The sequence below is a fragment of the Ovis canadensis genome, chromosome 22 (genome assembly GCF_042477335.2).
Source record: "Ovis canadensis isolate MfBH-ARS-UI-01 breed Bighorn chromosome 22, ARS-UI_OviCan_v2, whole genome shotgun sequence".
NCBI classification, from domain to species: Eukaryota; Metazoa; Chordata; class Mammalia; order Artiodactyla; family Bovidae; genus Ovis; species Ovis canadensis.
In genome coordinates this window covers 24,852,513-24,872,191 of record NC_091266.1, presented here as the reverse complement: position 1 = coordinate 24,872,191, position 19,679 = coordinate 24,852,513, and the positions used below count along the sequence as shown (strand labels likewise).

Here is a 19,679-nt window from a genome sequence, read left to right as displayed (position 1 = left end):
AAAAAAAAATCACTACTAGTGATTAGTACTAGTGTCTCCAACATCATGAGAAATGCTGGACTGGATAAAGCATAAGCTGGAGTCAAGATTGCCAGGAAAATTATCAATAACCTCAGATATGCAGAATGACACCACCCTTATGGCAGAAAGCAAAGAAGAACTAAAGAGCCTCTTGATGAAAATGAAAGAGGAGAGTGAAAAAGTTGCCTTAAAATTCAACTTTCAGAAAACTAAGATCATGGCACCTGGTCCCATCACTTCATGGCAAACAGATGGAAAAACAATGGAAACAGTGACATACTATTTAGGGGGGCTCCAAAATCACTGCAGATGGTGACTGCAGCCATAAAATTAAAAGATGCTTGCTCCTTGGAAGAAAAGTTATGACCAACCTAGACAGCATATTAAAAAGCAGAGATATTACTTTGCCAACAAAGTTCCACCCAGTCAAAGCTGTGGTTTTTCCAGTAGTCATGTATGGATGTGAGAGTTGGACTATAAAGAAAGCTGAGTGCAGAACTGATACTTTTGAACTGTGGTGTTGGAGAAGACTCTTGAGAGTCCCTTGGTCTGCAAGGAGATCTAACCAGTCCATCCTAAAGGAGATCAGTCCTGGGTGTTCATTGGAATGACTGATGTTGAAGCTGAAACTCCAATACTTTGGCCACTTGATACGAAGAGCTGACTCCTTGGAAAAGACCCTGATGCTGGGAAAGATTGAGGGCAGGAGAAGGGGACGACAGAGGACGAGATGGTTGAATGGCATCACCGACTGAGTGGACATGGGTTTGAGTAAACTCTGGGAGTTGGTGATGGACAGGGAGGCCTGGCATGCAGCGGTTCATGGGGTCGCAAAGAGTGGGACACAATTGAGCAACCGAACTGAACTCCAATATTGTGCAAGCTATTCAAGGAAATCAATTATCTAGGTACTAGAGACGGTCATTTCCACAGAGAGGTTAATCCTAACACACAAACTACTTACGAATTATTCATTTTCATTTTAGCTCATAGGAAAAGACACAACTTCCTTCATGGTCACTCTGTTCACCTTTCTCATAAACTAAGGGGGGAGGGGTAAACTGATAACAGCAAAGCATTATGGCCATTTATCCATCGATCAAAAAACAAAGGAAAAAAAGAAAAAAAAAACAAGTACAGCGTAGTTATTATCTTCAGTTGATGATTCTTCATTTTCATGTGCTACAACCATTATTCACTAGGGTGACAAGCCCAGTTGGTGACAAGATCAGTTGGCTAAAGTAACCACTGGCTAACCTTTTTCTATGGAGAAGGCAATGGTACCCCATTCCAGTACTTTTGCCTGGAAAATCCCATGGGCGGAGCCTGGTGGGCTGCAGACCATGGGGCTGCTAAGAGTCAGACACGACTGAGCAACTTCCCTTTCACTTTTCACTTTCATGCATTGGAGAAGGAAATGGCAACCCACTCCAGTGTTCTTGCCTGGAGAATCCCAGGGACGGGGGAGCCTGGTGGGCTGTCGTCTATGGGGTCGCACAGAGTCGGACACAACTGAAGTGACTTAGCAGCAACCTTTTTCTAAGAGTGACATCTGAAAAAGTTAAAAGCTAGATAAAATAAATTAGATCCATTAAAGGAGACAGAATAAACCTCAACCGCTGTTCCTGATTACAAGCCAAATGTATATGAATCTTAGTCCAGAGGCATAAAGGCAGAGGTTTCTGAAGTCAGAAGATGACAGATCAAAATACTTCCCAGCACAGTATTTTCTTGATGGAGTTATTATAACTTAACATTGTATAGGAGTCAGTGACTAAAACCATCCCAAATGAAAAGAAATGCAAGAAGGTGGTCTGAGGAGGTTTTACAAATAGCTAAGGAAAGAGGAGAAGTGAAAAGCAAGGTAGAAAGGGAAAGTTATATCCCACTGAACACAGAGTTTCATAGAATAGCAAAGGGAGAAAAGGAGGGTTTCTTAAATGAACACTGCAAAGAAGTAGAGAAAAACAATAGAATGGGAAAGACTAGAGATCTCTTCAAGAAAATGGAGAGATCAAGGGAACATTTCAAACAAAGATGAGTACAGTAAAGGACAGAAATGACAAGGACAACAGAAGCAAAAGAGATTAAGAAGAGGTGGAAAGAATACACAGAAGAACTATACCAAAAATGTCTTACTGATCTGGATAACCATGATGGTATGGACACTCACCCAGAGCCAGATATCCTGGAACGTGAAGTTAAGTGGGCCTAGGAAGCATTACTACAAACAAATTCCAGCAGAACTATTTCAAATCCTAAAAGATGATGCTGTTAAAGTGCTGCACTAAATCTGACAGCAAATTTGGAAAACTCAGCAGTGGCCACAGGACTGGAAAAGAACAGTTTTCATTCCAATTCCAATAAAAAGCAATGCCAAAAAATGTTCAAACCATCATACAATTTTGCTCATTTCACATGCTAGTGAGGTTATGGTCAAAATCATTCAAGCTAGGCTTCAGTGGTATATGAGCCAAGAACTTCCAGATGTATAAGCTGGGTTTAGAAAAGGCAGAGGAACCAGAGATCAAATTGCCAACATTCGCTGGATCATAGAAAAATCAAGAGAATTCCAGAGAAACATATACTTCTGATTCATTGACTACATTAAAGCCTTTGTGTGGATCACAACAAACTGCAGAAAGTTCTTAAAGAGATGGGAATACCTGTCTCCTGACAGGTTTACCTGTTGTAAAGAAGGTAAACCTGTTGTCAAGGAGCAACCATTAGAACCTTATATGGAACAACAGGCTGGTTCAAAATTGGGAAAGGAGTATGACAAGGCTGTATATTGTTAATTTAACTTATATGCAGAGTATATCATGCAAAATGCTGGACTGGATCAATCACAAACTAAAATCAAGATTGTGAGGAGAAATATTAACAACCTCAGATATGCAGATGGTACCACCCTAATGGCTGAAAGCAAAGAGGAACTAAAGAGACTCTTGATGAGAGTGAAAGAGCTGGCTTAAAACTCAACATTCAAAAAACTAAGAGATTATTTGAAGATTTATAACTTCTCTATTTTTTGTTTTAGAAATAAGAAACTAGGGGGGAAAAAAAAACTAAGATCATGGCATCTAGTCCCATCACTTCATGGCAAATAGAAAGGAAAAATGTGGAAGCAGTGACAGATTTTACTGTCTTGGGCTCCAAAATCACTATGGACAGTGACTGCAGCCATGAAATTAAAAGATGCTTGCTCTTTGGAAGGAAAGCTATGAGAAGCCTAAACAGTGCATTCAAAAGCAAAGACACCCTTTTGCCGAGAAAGGTCTGTCTAGTCAAAGCTGTGGTTTTTCCAGTGGTCATGTATGGATGTGAGAGTTGGACCATAAAGAAGGTTGAGGGCCAAAGAACTGATGCTTTTGAACTGTGGTGTTGGAGAAGACTCTTGAGACTCCCTTGGACTTCAAGGAGATCAAACCAGTCAATCCTAAAGGAAATCAACCCTGAATATTCACTGGAAGTACTGATGCTGAAGCTGAAGCTCCAGTACTTGGCTACCTGATGTGAAGAGTTGGCTCACTGGGAAAGACCCTGTTACTGGGAAAGACTGAAGGCAGGAGGAGAAGCGGGCAGAGGATGAGATGGTTAAGTAGTATCACTGACCCAATGGACATGAATTTGAACAAACTCTGGGAGATGGTGGACAGGGAAGCCGGGTATGCTGCAGTCCAGGGGTCGAACATGTCGTGGTGACAAAACAATACACCACCACCAATGATCTGATGATCATATGTAAATCATGCACACAGAACCAGAAACTGGACTTATCAGTAACCGGAAAGATGACCGATCAGCCTCAGCATTAATCCACAGTCAGAAGAGACAAATTCACATTCAGAAGAGAACAATGTAGAAATTAGCACACCAAATTAACTTACCAAAAGGGTATTCTTACAGTGACTGGAAAATGTATCCTCTACTCAAGAGTGTTCATACTCTTTTTATGTACGAGTATCAATCTGACTTGTTTGAATTAGTAGTTGGTTGAATGCAGAATTACAGTAATGTTAAGTAGATCGACTTAAGAAATGTTTCTTCTAGGCCACAAAGAGGCCTGATAAACTACTCCTTCAGCGTAACAGCAAACATGTTTCACGACAGCACTGCTCGTTTCCAAGATTCTCCATCTCTCTTGAGTCAAAATTTACTTCTCTTAATCTTTTTTCTATCATTCACTGTATTTCTGTAGAGTGGTATTAACATTGACTAAGCCATATCAAGCTGTTGCTCCCATTCTTCCACTGTGTCCTGCCCAACTACTAGAAGGCAAACTCATTTCTTAATCACAGGCTCTTAAATCATTCCTCTGACAGCCTCATGTACCAACCACAAAGTAGTCTGGGAGTTTTTCTGTCGATACTGAAGTTTAATTCTGAACACAATATAAGCATTACAAAAACCCAACTGGGTACAACCTAATACGGCAAAAATGTACACAGACTTTGGTTCAAAGCAAATTGCTAAAAATTAACCACTGAAAAAACTATGGTTGGTTCATATAAGAGTATATAGATAGTTTAAATATTAAGACAACTATTTTAAAAGAATCCTATATCTGCATAATGCTTTACAAAGTGCTTTCCTGCCCATTGTAACATTTACTTCTCATCACCACCACATACTTAAACTGGAAGTCTCCAAAAAGGATACTTCTGAAAGAGGGTACAAGGGATGATAGAAAATTTAAACTTTTAAAAGCCAATTACACCTCTACTGACATTTTACAGTTTATTTATACACAAATTTTTTGTTCTGAAATTACAAAACATATTGACTATTTACAAAGCAGACACAAATTTCTTCTTTCATAAAATATATTATGTACTCTTAGGTCATAAATGTATTTAAGGTTATTTAAATGAGCCTTGAGAACTATTGCTCAGATATGAATGATTATTCCTCTTAAAAACGATGCAAACCTGAAAAGCAGACACCTAGGCTTTGGTGTCTAACAGATTCCTTTCCAGATCCCCTGCACTAAATACTTCTCCAGGTCCTCTGTACATTCATGCCCCTTTATTAACTGTTCTACGTAAAATTACATCATTTACGTATACCTTAGCATAAATAAATTTAAGTGAATAAATCCACTCAAGGATTTTAAGGCTAATACCCAACTGTGAAATAAAAGACAAAAATAGTGCAATGGAACCCAGATATTAAACTGGTAAGGGGCATTTTATGGAGTCCAGGAAATCATAACACATATACCTGATTATGTAAAAGGTCAGTTCTTATCTAATGAGTTTTATCCCACTGACACCGAGTAGGTACATGAAGCAAAATAAATAAAGCAGTTATAGATCATCAACGTGATAAAAATAAACTCAACATCAAAAAGTACATCTTTTTCTGTGGTTTAGAAATTTTCCTAAATGAAAATACAACATGAATATACATCAATATTTGAAACGGAAAGTTAAAAGCTCTTACCTGACTACATCGTCTATATTGTTCCTGTACACGCCTTCAAGTCTTTCTGCAGGAAACCCCATAGCAATAATGTTTGGATAAATATCTGAGTGCTTAAGTTAAGGAAACATGCAACAATGTAAACCACATGTACACATTTTAAAACATTAGCTTACTGAAATATACAATGCAAACCTCATGTAAATGTTTTAAAACATTAGCTGATTATAAAAAGCTTTCCCCACTACAAACCATGTTAATAATAAGGCTGTCAAATGTATTTATTTATAAGCCATCATGTGTAATTAAGAAATACAGGTAAATACACTGATCCCCAAAAATACCAATGGCAACCAACTCCAGTATTCTGGCCTGGAAAATCCCATCAACGGAGGAGGCTGGTGGGCTATGGTCCATGGGGTCCCAAAGAGTCGGAGACGACTGAGCAACTAACACACAATCATACAACAGTGATTATTAAATCTTACTCAGTATGTTTAGAATGCATCTAAGGTAAAAGGTAACTTTCATATTTACAATACTAAAACATCCAGACAAAATCCAAAAATCAAAAAAAACAAGAAACAGCTGCACAATTTCTTTTTCAGAGAAAAGTAGACACAGTTAAGAGTTCGAAAATTAGATTTAAGAACAAGTTATTCCCCTAATCAGATGCATAAATTGGACAACTGACCCTTTTTAGACTTCAATTTCCTATTTTACATGGTGAGGAGGTTGAGAAAACCACAATGATCTATCTTAACCCTTGGTATTTATGATGATAATACTGAACTGAGGTAGAAACTTAATCTCATATCCAAACAAGGTAATCAATACTTAGCGTGCCCATTCTGTTAACTTATATACAACAGCTGCATAAAACAAACTTCTACACTCAAGAAAAATTTATATAAAACTATAAAGCAGCAGAGATTATCCACATATCTGCGGATTTTGTCCATCAGACTGGCTCTCATTTCTTGAGCTCCATCAATTCTCTCCAATCTCATGATTTTCTGACAAAGATGTTTCAAACCAGCCAATCTTAACTGCTTTAAACCACTCAAGACTATCTCCAAAGCTCTATGCTCACCTATTGGACCCATTTATCTTCCAAATACAATACAAAATTTATCAAATTCAGTGCCTTTTTAGAGATCTTTTTAATTTCTGCTGCATTCACATTAGTGAGCTTATTTCAGTATTATTTTCAATCCAAGATAACTACTTAAATTACTAAAACCTTTCATTTTGATATTGTAATTTAAGAAAAGATTACCTATTTATTATATGTTCTATATAATTATTAGTACTGCTTGGACAGATCTAAAAAATATTTTAAGGAAAAAAATGTGCATAACAGAGTATATAGTATGCCACCTTTGTCTAAAAGAAATACTTTATAAACTAATTTTTTACACATATATTTGCCTGAACTGGAATGCTCCAACACACATAAAGATAACTGAGAGACTAATAAAAATGGTTGCTTCATAGAGAGGAGGAGGAGGAGGCAAGCACATACTGAAACAAATCTGATTAAATATCAAATTGGTAACCAGGAGAAAGGATTTATTTCAAGGGTTATCTAGACACTGTAATTTTACTGTACTTCTGGGCAGGAAGTTTTCTAAGAAAAAAGAGCTACAAAGAAATTTTAAACCTTTCCAGTAATTTCTAATGACATCAGTATTAATATCTTCAAACTTTTCCTTTATATAATAGGAAAAAAATCAATGAAGTTATGTTAACGACTTGAAGGTTTGTGATTATTACTGTAAGAGAAAAGAGATACCATTATAAAATCAAGAGATCAAGTAATGACTGAAAATATTAACGTGAACTCATGCTTGCAGACATTTACATTGTTTAGGTCTTTCCAAAGGAACAGCCTAAAAGTGTGTCACCTGAGCAGCAGCAAACACTTCTAGAACCCTGATTTCATCTTTAATATCATACTGCACTAAAAGGTATCAACTCCTTGAAAAAACAGTTGACGTCAGATCTGGGGGCAGGGAAAGCATACATACGTTAGTGGCCTATATCAAACAGACATAGGAGCTAGCATGAAGCATGGCTAAATTTGTGACAAACTGAGCATCAGGGGAAAAATGTAAATGGTAGTAAATCAAAGAATCCTGAATAAAATGGAAATAAATCCCCGAGTCTATAAAGATACTGAATACAGAAAAAGTTATAACAAAACAAAAAATTATTTTCACTTTTAAGCTTTGCTATGTGTCTACTGGAATAGTTACTTTCTTTACTTTGAAACTGGTAAAGGGGGAGATAAAGGATTTATCCTACTTTTCCTGTAGGAACTCTATTTCAGGGCAACTCAATAGCTCCATTTCATAAAGCAAACACAACAGAAAACACCAGTTAATAAAAATAATAATTCTAGAAAAATCAATTAGAATCAGAAAAATCAAACTTTGAAAGCCCTAATAAAATTACTGACTTAGGCAAGGATCAACAAATGGTACTAAATCAATAGGTGAGTGGATAATAAGGAACTGAACTTTCTAACAGAGGCAAAGTGATACCACACAATATATCTTCTAATGTACGAAAACACCACATAATGTATCTTCTAATGTAAGAAGACAAACATAATTGAATAATGCACAGAAAAGACTGTCATCACCCAATTTCAGTGGTCAGTCTCAGCATTACCAAGCAAGTTAAGCTGAGATCACATAACTTTTGATGTGATGCAATATGAAGGACACAGCATCATCTATGAGGGCCGAATTATCCTCAATCTGAGAATCCACGAAGCACTTACATATAAATTTTAACTTACAGATATGAGATAGAACAAGCTAAATGACATTATGTGTATAAACTGGACAATTCAAAAAGTCTGTAGGACGTGACTCAGTATCTTTTAAATTATCTTTTTTAAAAAAAGTCAAGTATCATTTCACAGCTAAGGGAGGAGAAGTGGGTAGCTGCCCTTGGTTTAGAAAGACTCAGGGTTCTAAAAGTCAAGTTCACTGGTATAATCCTGTTCTGGTTACTGTTTCAGAGCAACCAGCCATTAAGGATATTTTTGAACCAACTAGAGAAATTTTAAATAGGATCTAAGTATTGGCTGAGATAAAGATTTACAGAAATGGAAAAGTAGACATTACTGACTGGAAAAAGAAAAGGTTTCAAAAGAGAAAGATACAATGTGATACTATTTTAATAAAAGAAAACATATACAGCATACTAGTATAACTAAAATATGTAGACAGAAAGATTACAAACTAAAGTACTGAAGGTAATACTATCTAGGGAGTAGGAATATTGGAGAAGGCAATGGCACCCCACTCCAGTACTCTTGCCTGGAAAATCCCGTGGATGGAGGAGCCTGGTGGGCCGCAGTCCATGGGGTCACTAAGAGTCAGACATGACTGAGCGACTTCCCTTTCACTTTTCACTTGCATGCATTGGAGAAGGAAATGGCAACCCACCCCAGTGTTCTTGCCTGGAGAATCCCAGGGACGGGGGAGCCTGATTGGCTGCCATCTATGGGGTCACACAGAGTCGGACGCAACTGAAGCAACTTAGCAGCAGCAGTAGCAATATATAGTTTTTCTCATTTTTGCTTGTTTTAATATGATCACCTATACTGTTTCTATAACAGGTTTAAAAAACTGTTTTATAATTATCTCCGAATCTATTTCCTAAGTGTAACAAAATAGTCTTGCCCTGTATGACTTACAATCAGCTTTGTATGTAATTTTTTAAAAAGCTGAATTTCTTAAAAAATAATGATAAAAAAAGGATATAAGCCAGGGATAATTTTTGTCACTTTAAGAATACACAAATTCACCCTCAACCTCAAAGGGTTCCATTAGGATCATTTTTAACATCACAAATATTAGCCATCATCTATCATTCTCACATAAGAAAGCAGCCCCACCTAAAAAAGTAATTCCTAATTACCAAAATGTTTTAGGTGTCCACTCACCAAAAAAAAAAAAAAAAAAAAATGAAGAGACAAGAGGCTCAAATCAAGCCTGAAGCGCTACAATTCCTGAACATGAATAATCTTTACTTTTTAACTGTCTTATAGAATACAAACATAAGAAAATGGAAATTAACAGAAAAAAAAAAAAATGAGGCAGCAGTAGGGAACAGCAAGCAGTGGCAACTACCACAAATCTGGAATTTCTAACTAAATAATTATAAACACATTTTACTAAAAAATATAAACTGAAATTATGCCAAGGTTTTCTGAGCAATGCAACAGAAATTTTTTATGTAAAAAAGTTTTATTCCTACTAACAAACTTACCTGACCTAACCATTAATTTCAGTGGGAATGCTAGTAAGCTTCCAGCCTTATAGGAAAGCATGTAAGTGAGGGAAGGGATAAATTAGGAATTTAGGGTTTATACATACACACTACTATATACAAAATAGATAATCAACAAGGACCTACTGTACAGCACAGGGAATCATATTCATCTTGAATATCCTATAATGGAAAAGAACCTGAAAAAGAATATATATATATGTATATACATACATAATTGAATTACTCTGCTGTACTCCTGAAACACTGTAAATCAACTGCACATCAATAACTTTTTAAAAAAGCACAGAAATGTAAAGCCCCTTGAAATGCAGTCATTTTAACAAAGACTAAATTTAGATTTATCCTTCTACTACGAATATTAACAAAGTAAATAAGGTTGCAAAGGGCTTGGTTTACTTATTTAAGAAAAATACTTGTCAGTAACTACACATGAATGGGGATACTCATCGGCTCCCTCCTTTACTCAATTATCCAAACACACACTGAACGTTCACATACTGAACATTGTGCACGGGACACTGAGATCATAAGTCTAAGTAAGCAAAGACTACCACACTCTGCTGCTGCTGCTGCTAAGTCGCTTCAGTCGTGTCCGACTCTGTGTTACCCCATAGACAGCAGCCCACCAGGCTCCTCAGTCCATGGGATTTTCCAGGCAAGAAGACTGGAGTGGGGTGCTATTGCCTTCTCCACCACACTCTAGGAGTTCCTATTCTATCAAGGCAGACAGACACACAAACCTACAACTATGCCAAAGGCCCCATTATATATACATAAGATCAAGACGTTTTAAGAGCAAGACAAAGAAGGATTAATTCTGCAGAGGTAGAGATAAAATAGGTAATATGTTAGAAATCACAAAGCAGATAGGTAATATGTTAGAAATCCTTAAGAAATAAGGCATACATCAGAAAAAAGAAGAAACAAAAGCAATTACAACATTCTAAAAAGAGGGTAGAACAGATACATGGAAATACTGGGTTGGTCAAAAAGTTCATTCAGAAAAAAAAAAGGTCATTCAGGTTTTTCCATACCATCTACGGAAAAACTCAAAGGAACTTTTTGGCCAACCCAACACATAAAATATTCAGAAAAAGCGAGCAGTCCAGTACAGCTCACACACAAAGCTTTATGCAGAAGGTGGCAGGACTGACTAAGATTAGGTCTCGGTTTAAGGATGCTGTGACAGGAAGTTCAAGTCAATCAGACAGATAAGGAGTCAAAGGCCAGGATCAACAGGGGAGTTTCTAGCAGAGCAACAACCCATGGCTCTGCAATCTCTTACTGAGCAACAATCCAACTCTTCCTGTAACAGAACTGAGGAATCAAGCCTTCTTAAAGTTTCATTTTCCTCACTTACACCTTCCTTATTCATACAGTCTGAAATGTTACCCAATACTTTGGCATCCATCATAAATTAGAAAAACAGAGACCACGTCCCAGACAGTATGCCAAATACATTCTCATTTAATCCTAACAATCCTTTGAAGTAACGTTACTTCACAGATGATGACAGGGAAAGTTACTCAGTTGTGTCTGACTCTGCAAGCCCAAGGACTATACAGTCCATGGAATTCTCCCGGCCAGAACTTTTCCTTCTCCAGGGGATCTTCCCAACCCAGGAATCGAACCCAGATCTCCCACATTGCAGGCGGATTCTTTACCAGCTGAGCCACAAGGCAAGTCTACAGATGATGAAACTGTGGATCAAAATGAATGGTCCCAAAGCCATCAGTAGTTAATGTATGTAACTTCAAATGGAAGTAATTTACTAATCAAACATTAAAAAACTTCTAAAAGACAACAGAAAAATCTACTGGTATTTCCAAAACTGATGTCAGCAACTAATGACTACTCAATTTTGAGGCAAACATTTCTTAAGCCAAGAATTGTATAAAATAAAATCTTTCTTACATACAACTTTTTTGCTTCCCGTTAAAATTTTTATGACATACATTTTTAGATGATTTCAACCAAACAGGAATAACCAAGGGAGGAAATATTAGAATAGACTTAACTTGCACTTACTGGATATAATAATAAGTAGAAGGGGCTAATAAAAGTACCCATCATATAGGGTTAAGGATTAAATGATTTAATATATGAACAATGCCTAGAACATAATGCTGTCTGTCTATCAACTGAACAAATGGTATAATACTAGATCTTAGGAGCTCACTGTCGCTGTTCAGTTGTTTTCCAATGACACTGACTTGCTGAATAACCTAACCCTTCTAAAGAACATTAAAGCCTAACAGAAACTTTAACTCTTTATAATCTTTAGTATATTGCTTTTTTATTTAACTTAAGAACATATGCAAAATGTAACTCCAAAGGGGTGTTAAAAGCCTTTATTCCCTGCATCAGTGGCTAATGCACATGAAATAAGGAGACAGGTAAGAAATGCATACATGGTCCTCTCTTGCCCAGGATGAACGCCACCATAGCTACAGGAGATCTGATAAACACTGGTAGTCTCCATCCCACTCCCCCTCCCTCAAACAAACATGTCAAATTTGTTTTGTTTCACTTTAATAGAGGTATGTGAAGTCGCTCAGTCGTGACTGACTCTGCGACCCCATGGACTGTAGCCCACCAAGCTCCTCCGTCCATGGGATTCTCTAGGCAAGAATACTGGAGTGGGTTGCCATTTCCTTCTCCATAATAGAGGTATAACTGAATACAATTAAATACACAGATCTTAAGTGGCTGGTTTATGAGTTCTGATAATTATACACAGTATAGCATATTTGAGTCAAGTGCTGCAACGATCCTTCTCACATCACAGAATACTGTCCCAAAGAAAAAAACTTAAGTTTTAGAATATAATAATTTTAAAAATAACATCCACAGAAGTTGATTCAACCTATAACTGACCTATTATTCTTACAATGTGGCTATGATAAAAGGTAAACAATTTTTTATTGGCTGTTCTAAGCATCCAAGCATAACTGAAAAAACTAAAAATATGTTCCAAGTTACCTCTAATTAACAAAACATCTTTTAAAAGAAAACTTGTGGGGGCTTCTGGTGGCTCAGTGGTAAAGAATCCACTTGCCAGTGCAGGAGACACAGGTTCGACCCCCGGTCCGGGAAGATCCCACAGGCTGTAGAGCAACTAAGCCTGTGTGCCACAACTACTGAGCCTGTGCTCTGAGCCCAGGAACTGCAGGTACTGAAGCCTGTGTGCCCTGGAGAGCGTGCTCCACAATGAGAGGAGCCACCACCATGAGAAGCTCCCACAACGATGAAGACCCAGCACTGCCAAAAATAGATAATAAATAAATGAATAACTACAAAAAGCTCTAAAAGATGTGGGCTGAGATCTCATGAGTCTACCTTACCTCAAAAGTTTATCTGAGCCTAAATTAATGGGGTTCATATGCTAAATTAACCTTGAATTTTCAAATAGAGGATAACAACCAAATATAGCTCCCTAAGATATTTTGTTTTACTACTTTCCATGCTATTGCATATTAAAATGGTAAGGGAGGGAAAAACAGGCCCCCTGAGCCTTATTTTACAACAATGTGTTCCCGACACAAAAGCTGTATCTTATTTGAAGCATAATTACTAACAGTAAAGCAGTTCTGAAAAGTTTCTCTGTAGTACTCCATATAGCATATATTAATAGATACGCTTGTCCCTTTACAACTTAAAAACTGAAATGCAGTCTTAAATTACAAATCACTAACTACTTATTTTTCCTGCTATAATTATTTCTAGGAAAATTATTTCCATAAGTCACATAAAAGTTATTTTTAGAATCTAGTTAACTGAAAGGTGTGCAATATGAAGCTAGAAACTATCCCATACATGGAACATGCCAGGTCAAATAAAAGTGACATATAGATTTAGAGACTACCAAAGAGTGTCCAGAGCAGATCTGAAGTGGCCCAGATCACAAAAGGAACGTTGAGCTAAACTGGCAGCAGGAGCAAAGGAATCAAGTCAGACTAACAAGACAACAATCGAAAAACAAGTTAGCAAATACCAGCACTTCACCATTTAATCTCATTTTCTAGGAATAGCTGGAGCTTTTCTCGGCTATCTGGGAGTGCTTTCAACTCACAGGCACTTAAGGCTCAGGTGAGAAGAAAAATTCAGCCACTGATTCATTAGTTACATCAGATTTACATTCCTTTCAACAAATTTTAACAGGTTTAAATTTAACAAATACTTTCCAAATATGTCACAGTTATATCCATGTTATCAACTTTTATAATCAATTATGCTTTAAATACCAGCCATGCTTATAGACTTCTATGACTTTCTCATTTAATAAAAGATTTTATATTTCTTACTAGATTTTTTTTTTCCTTAAAAAGTGTGTTAAATGTTTGGATCTTGTTTCTAAACTGATGATTCACATTGGGAGGAAAGCAGAAATAGAAGGTGCTTGGATTTCCCAGTTGATAAAGTGTTAATTATTTATTATTTAAGAACATCTGCCCTAATATATGTCATATAATCATCCCTCTACAAACCAAATTAATGCAGCCTAAAATTTTATTTTCTAAAGTGAAAAGGGCACAGAGGTACAACAGCATGAGCTACAGAAGTAATGAGAAAGAATGCTCTAAAAGATGGGAATTTTAAGAATAAAGGAGAAATGAACAGAACACTGGAAATATTTTCTAGGTGAAAGGCCCTGTTCTAAGCACTTAATGTATATACTATTTTTTAATATAGAATACCAGAATTCTATCCTTAGCTTTGCAACTTAAGCCTAGACTTCAGGTTAAGTTACTGAATCTCTGAACCTCAAATACTTTTGTTTTTCTATAAAATAGTAAGACTTGCTGCAATTTCTTCACTGGTTGTTTCAAAGATCAGATGAGATATGAGGAAATATCTTTAAATTATAAAACTGCAAAGGGGTCTACAGTTGTAAATAAGGGACTGTAACTATTTGAAGTTGCATAAGTTAGAAATGTCCTGTTTTTTTTTCTAGTTTAAATGTCTCATTACAAGGCAACTCAATACAGTGTCTTCATAAAAAATTATAAAAGGAATTTCAATATATTAACTTAAATTCACTTTAGCATAAATTTTAGGTTCCACTGAACACTTTTAAACTTTCTGCTAGTACTGCAAAACCAGAAAGCCAAATAACTGAGGAACTACTAAAGTTTTCTATTTCTCCAAGCAATTTAAGCCTCTCAACTTTCTTTGATGTTTTTATACTATACCAACTCTTCTTGACAGAAAAGTCTACATAAATTTATATCTCACTTTGTAAATGAAAACATCACATTCTTCAAAGGTAATATTAAGAACTGCTAGTAAATCTTCCACTTAGAAGCAACCCTATCAATTGGTTCACTTGGCAAGAAATTCGCAAGTTGTAATACAGAGCTGTGAAGCTGCTGTACCTTTTCACTCTGGCAATCCTACTCTAACACTACACTCTACAAACACAAGCCAAAGGAAAAGGTAAACTATGCAAAGATACTTACAGTAGTGCTGTTTAGCAAATCACGATATTTAGCCTGATGAAATATTACCTGTACAGCTTTTAAAATAAGTACCTATAGACATAAATGTTTATAAAAGAGCTCACAGAACAATATGGAAACAATGATTCATAAGATCTAATTATGTTCATATGTACATTAACAGGGAAAGATAAATTCCAGTTGACAGATATAAAACAGAAGTAACTTTTTTCTATTAAACCATTCAAATTTAAGAATAATTCTGAAAATATTTCAAGCCAGATACATTAAGATTCCACTAAGTTAAAAAAAAAATCTTTTTAAAGGAATAATCAAGGCACTGTGAACTTTTAACTATTTAAATTTAAGCAAATTAGAACCACAGAAAAATACGTTATCAAGTCACTGATGTGTGTATGCTTAGTCGCTCAATCGTGTCCCAGTCTTTGCAACCCCATGAACTAATAACACAGAAAAATATCTTATCAAGTCACTGATAATATGAGCAATACTCTTAAAATCCAAAGCATTATTTATTAGTGCATTGAGCTGAGGTGTTTAGTGTATTAGTACCCTCAACTAACTGAATCAGTTTTTCTCCAGAGTAGTTGTTAATTATGAAATAATATATCCAACAACTGTTCAAGCCTGCATCTGTGAACCTCTAAAAATTTAAGTTGCTCAACTAACTGATTTTAACGAGTACACCGAACAATTACCTTCTTCCTAGGTCTCTGGATGAATACGATAAGACTGATTTCCTGTTTCAGAACTCTGCTGCTGTTAAAATACACACACACACACATACCCCTCCCTACAGCGCTGCTCCCACTAAAAAACATCTAAGATTGACTACTAATAACAAATAATAACGTTCAAAAAGATTATCAGTTCAACAACATGCATTAGACACTTATCAACATTATAAACTTGAACTAAGCCAAATAAAAGCATATTAAGACTGTAAAAATTGAAATTACTTCACTCCGTTATTACACTAAAGTACATAAGAGGGTGTCTTTTATGTTCTACTATTCATACTCAATGTTAAGATTTACGCATTACTTCTGTAATGTCATTCTATGATAAAAGTCATTCTTTTATCATTTAATAGAAGTAATTACCTAAAACATCAGTTTTGGCTACTGTATAGCTATGCAAAAAGATAAAAGGTCATTAACTTTTACAGAAAACAAGACATTCAAAGAGTTAAGGTACAGAAGATGACAAGGGATTTGTCAGTAGTAAGACAACAAAAGCCTAGTAGCATTCAGTGCCAGTTCACTCAGTATTAGCAAACTGCATTCTGGAAGGAAAAAAGATGCCAAGAGTTGTAACTGAATTGACCTTTTAGATACAATCATGAACAAATTTTCTAACATTCAAAACTACCACACACTAGCTAAGAAAAAACAGTTCTAATACAAATGTGTCTTCAACAAGTGCATTTTCCTTCTATTAATTCAGCCAAAACTGCAAAATTTTTAAATTAACTTCTAACAATCAAATCTACCTTTTAAAGAAAGTCATTAATTTGATCCATTTTAAAGGAAAAAAAGCTCCAAACAAGTATGTACTTACTGCTTCATTTTATATTTGGCTTTAATATTATAAAATCTATAGCTTAAGTCAGAAAATCATTTAGAAATTACCTACTTTTTTCCTCAACCAGCAAAAACAGTGTTGCCTCAGTGCAGTATTTTAAATCTGGGTAAGAACAGCATGAACTAGAAATTCAGGTAGATTTTAAAATATGAAGGCAAACATATTGGCATTTGTTCCTCTACTGGTAAGAATCATGTTACTGATCTTATGATAAGTGCCTTGTTCTAATACTGTGTGATTCATATTCCCACTGATGGTATTTTAACCATACCAATTTAAAATTGCTTGAATAAGTGTATTATCCAAAAGAACTTAAATTACATATTTGCTAAAATACTAGCAAAAATTCATCTTAAGATTTAATAAGATAGTTTTAGAATATACTAACAGCTACAAGAATAAGTCTACATAGATGGCTTTGAACTGTTATCAGTCTTAATTCTAGACAGTGTGTTCCATTTCAGTATGAACCCAATTATTGCAACTAGGGGAAGAGACACAATTACTGACCATGATTAGTTATAGAATCTTCATATCCAAAGGAGAACACAGTAAAAAATCTTGGAAAATAATTAAGCTGAAACATTAAAAAAAACTGAGTAACTTTTTCATCCAGTAAATAAACTTTTAAAAACACAACATTTAACACAGAGAAAGACAAAAATACCAACAGTTAGATGGAAAGGAGAGAAATGAAGAAGGGGGGAAAGCTCTTATTAATATCTCACACCCTTTAAATACTATTAAGTAAACAGAACAGGTGAAGACTTTTAAACCTCGACTATTTAGACAGAAAATCTCACCTACATATGCACCACATTCCATGTAAGAGCTATAATTTAGGTATGTACTACCTATCCACCGCCTGCCCACCGCCCTACCAAAAAGGGCATCATTCCTTTCATGGCCTACAATTCAAGAATGAACAAATTCTATAAACTGATACTAGTAAAACAATTTGCTTTAATCAGACATTAATTTTAAATTGGCAAGACATTTCTTACACAAACTAGAAACCCCAGATACAAAGCTACATTTAAGAACATAAATTCAAAATCATATCTAAATATTACATCTGATCATATTAATCACACTTGGCATGGTAACAAACTTCTCAGTAAAAAACAATGTCAACATAATAAAGTAGATTAAAATTAATCAGATCCTATTAAGCCCAATATGCAATTTTAAAGACGGCTAAGAAACGAAGACTAAATTCTTAGGGATGATAAGAAATTAACAACCACTGCTGTGGTTGAAAATGTAACACCAAGATTTTAGAGGAAACTCATTTACTAGCATAAAGACAAGAACTGAGCTACAGAAAAAAGCGAAGACTTGAAAAATATTTAAGTAAATTTTTAAGGAAGAGTTATTCTATCCAATTCCTGGTTGAGTTCTAGAATAATGAAATTCTATAAATCAACTCTTAGGAAACCTAAAGCTTAAAAACCTTATACAATCACAGTACCAAAATCTTGTATAACATAATATCTCAAGTTAAAACATTATGTTTCCACTTACATATCCAAACAATCTTAAAAAAAAATGATAAGTCAGACTTTCATTACATAATATTTAGTTCCCAACCACTATCTTCAAATTTTAGTAGAAAAATATCAACACTGGCATAACCATTGTTTTATTTTTGCAAAAGCTTAAAATTTGATATTTATTTTTAAAAATTAAAATTAATAGATGATTCCAAAAGGAGAAGTCTCAAAGCCACTTATATCACTAGATTATCTTAACTTTTTCCTATATTTTTGTAACAGATGGCAAGCCTTACTTCTTGGACATTATACAATAATCACAATCTGTGTGACCTTTTCAGCACCAAAAGGAATCCAAATAGCCTTAATAACCACTAACAGTATGGAGGCTCCTTAAAAAACTAAAAACAGAGTTAGCATATGATTATTCAATCCCATTCCTGGTCACATATCTGGAGAAAAACAGGACTGAAAAGGATACACGAACCTCAAAGTTCACTGCAGCACTGCTTACAGCAGCCGAGACATGGAAGGAACCTCAATGCCCATCAACACAGGACTGGATAAAGGAAGTGTGATACATATACACGACAGAATATTACTCAGCCATCAAAAAGGATGAAATACTGCCACCTGCAGCAACGTGGACGTGCCGAGAAACCGTCACAGTGAGGAGAGCCAGGGAGAGAGGAGCCGCATATGCCATCCCTTATCTCATATTCAGTGTCCAAAAAGAAAGAGTACAAACGAACCTAGTCATAAAGCAGAATCTGCCTCACAGACTAAAGAGAACAAACTCATGGCTCAGGTGGGGTGGGAAAGCAAGGGAAAGGGATAGCAGTTAGGGAGTTTCAGATCACCATGTACACATCGCTATGTTCAAAATGCATAATCAACATGAACATATTCTATAGCACAGGGAACTCTGTTCAATGTTATGTGGCAGCCTGGAGGGGAGGGGAGTTTGGGGGGAAATGAATACATATATATGTATCGAGTCCCTCTGCTGCCACCTGAATATTGCTGCCGACTATCACTATATTGTTAACTAGCTAAATTCCAATATAAAATAACAACTTTTAAAATTTTAAAAGAAAAAAAGAGGGCGAGGACTCAAATCAAAAAGCTAGAAATGAAAAAGGAGAACTGACACTGCAGAAATACAATGGATGTGAAAGAGGTTACTTGAAGCCCATACGCCAATAAAATGAACAACCTGGAAGAAATGAACAAATTCTTAGAAATGCACAACTTTCCAAGAACCAGGAAGAAACAGAAAATATTAACAGACCAATCAGAAGTAATGAATTTGAAACTGTGATTAAAAATCTTCCAAAGTCCAGGACCACATTGCTACACAAAAAATTCTATCAAACATTTAGAGAAG

The 19,679-nt window shown here is 35.6% G+C and overlaps 1 protein-coding gene across 2 annotated transcripts in view; it reads right to left on the bottom strand.

Moving 5' to 3' along the window:
* Window positions 1–19,679, bottom strand: part of PTEN (phosphatase and tensin homolog) — a 96,907-nt gene that overhangs the window by 61,011 nt on the left and 16,217 nt on the right. For both annotated transcript variants that reach the window (XM_069567928.1, XM_069567929.1), the window contains exon 3: window positions 5,467–5,551. In XM_069567928.1, coding sequence (XP_069424029.1) covers window positions 5,467–5,551 — 85 coding nt within the window. The remainder of the gene's footprint in view (window positions 1–5,466; window positions 5,552–19,679) is intronic.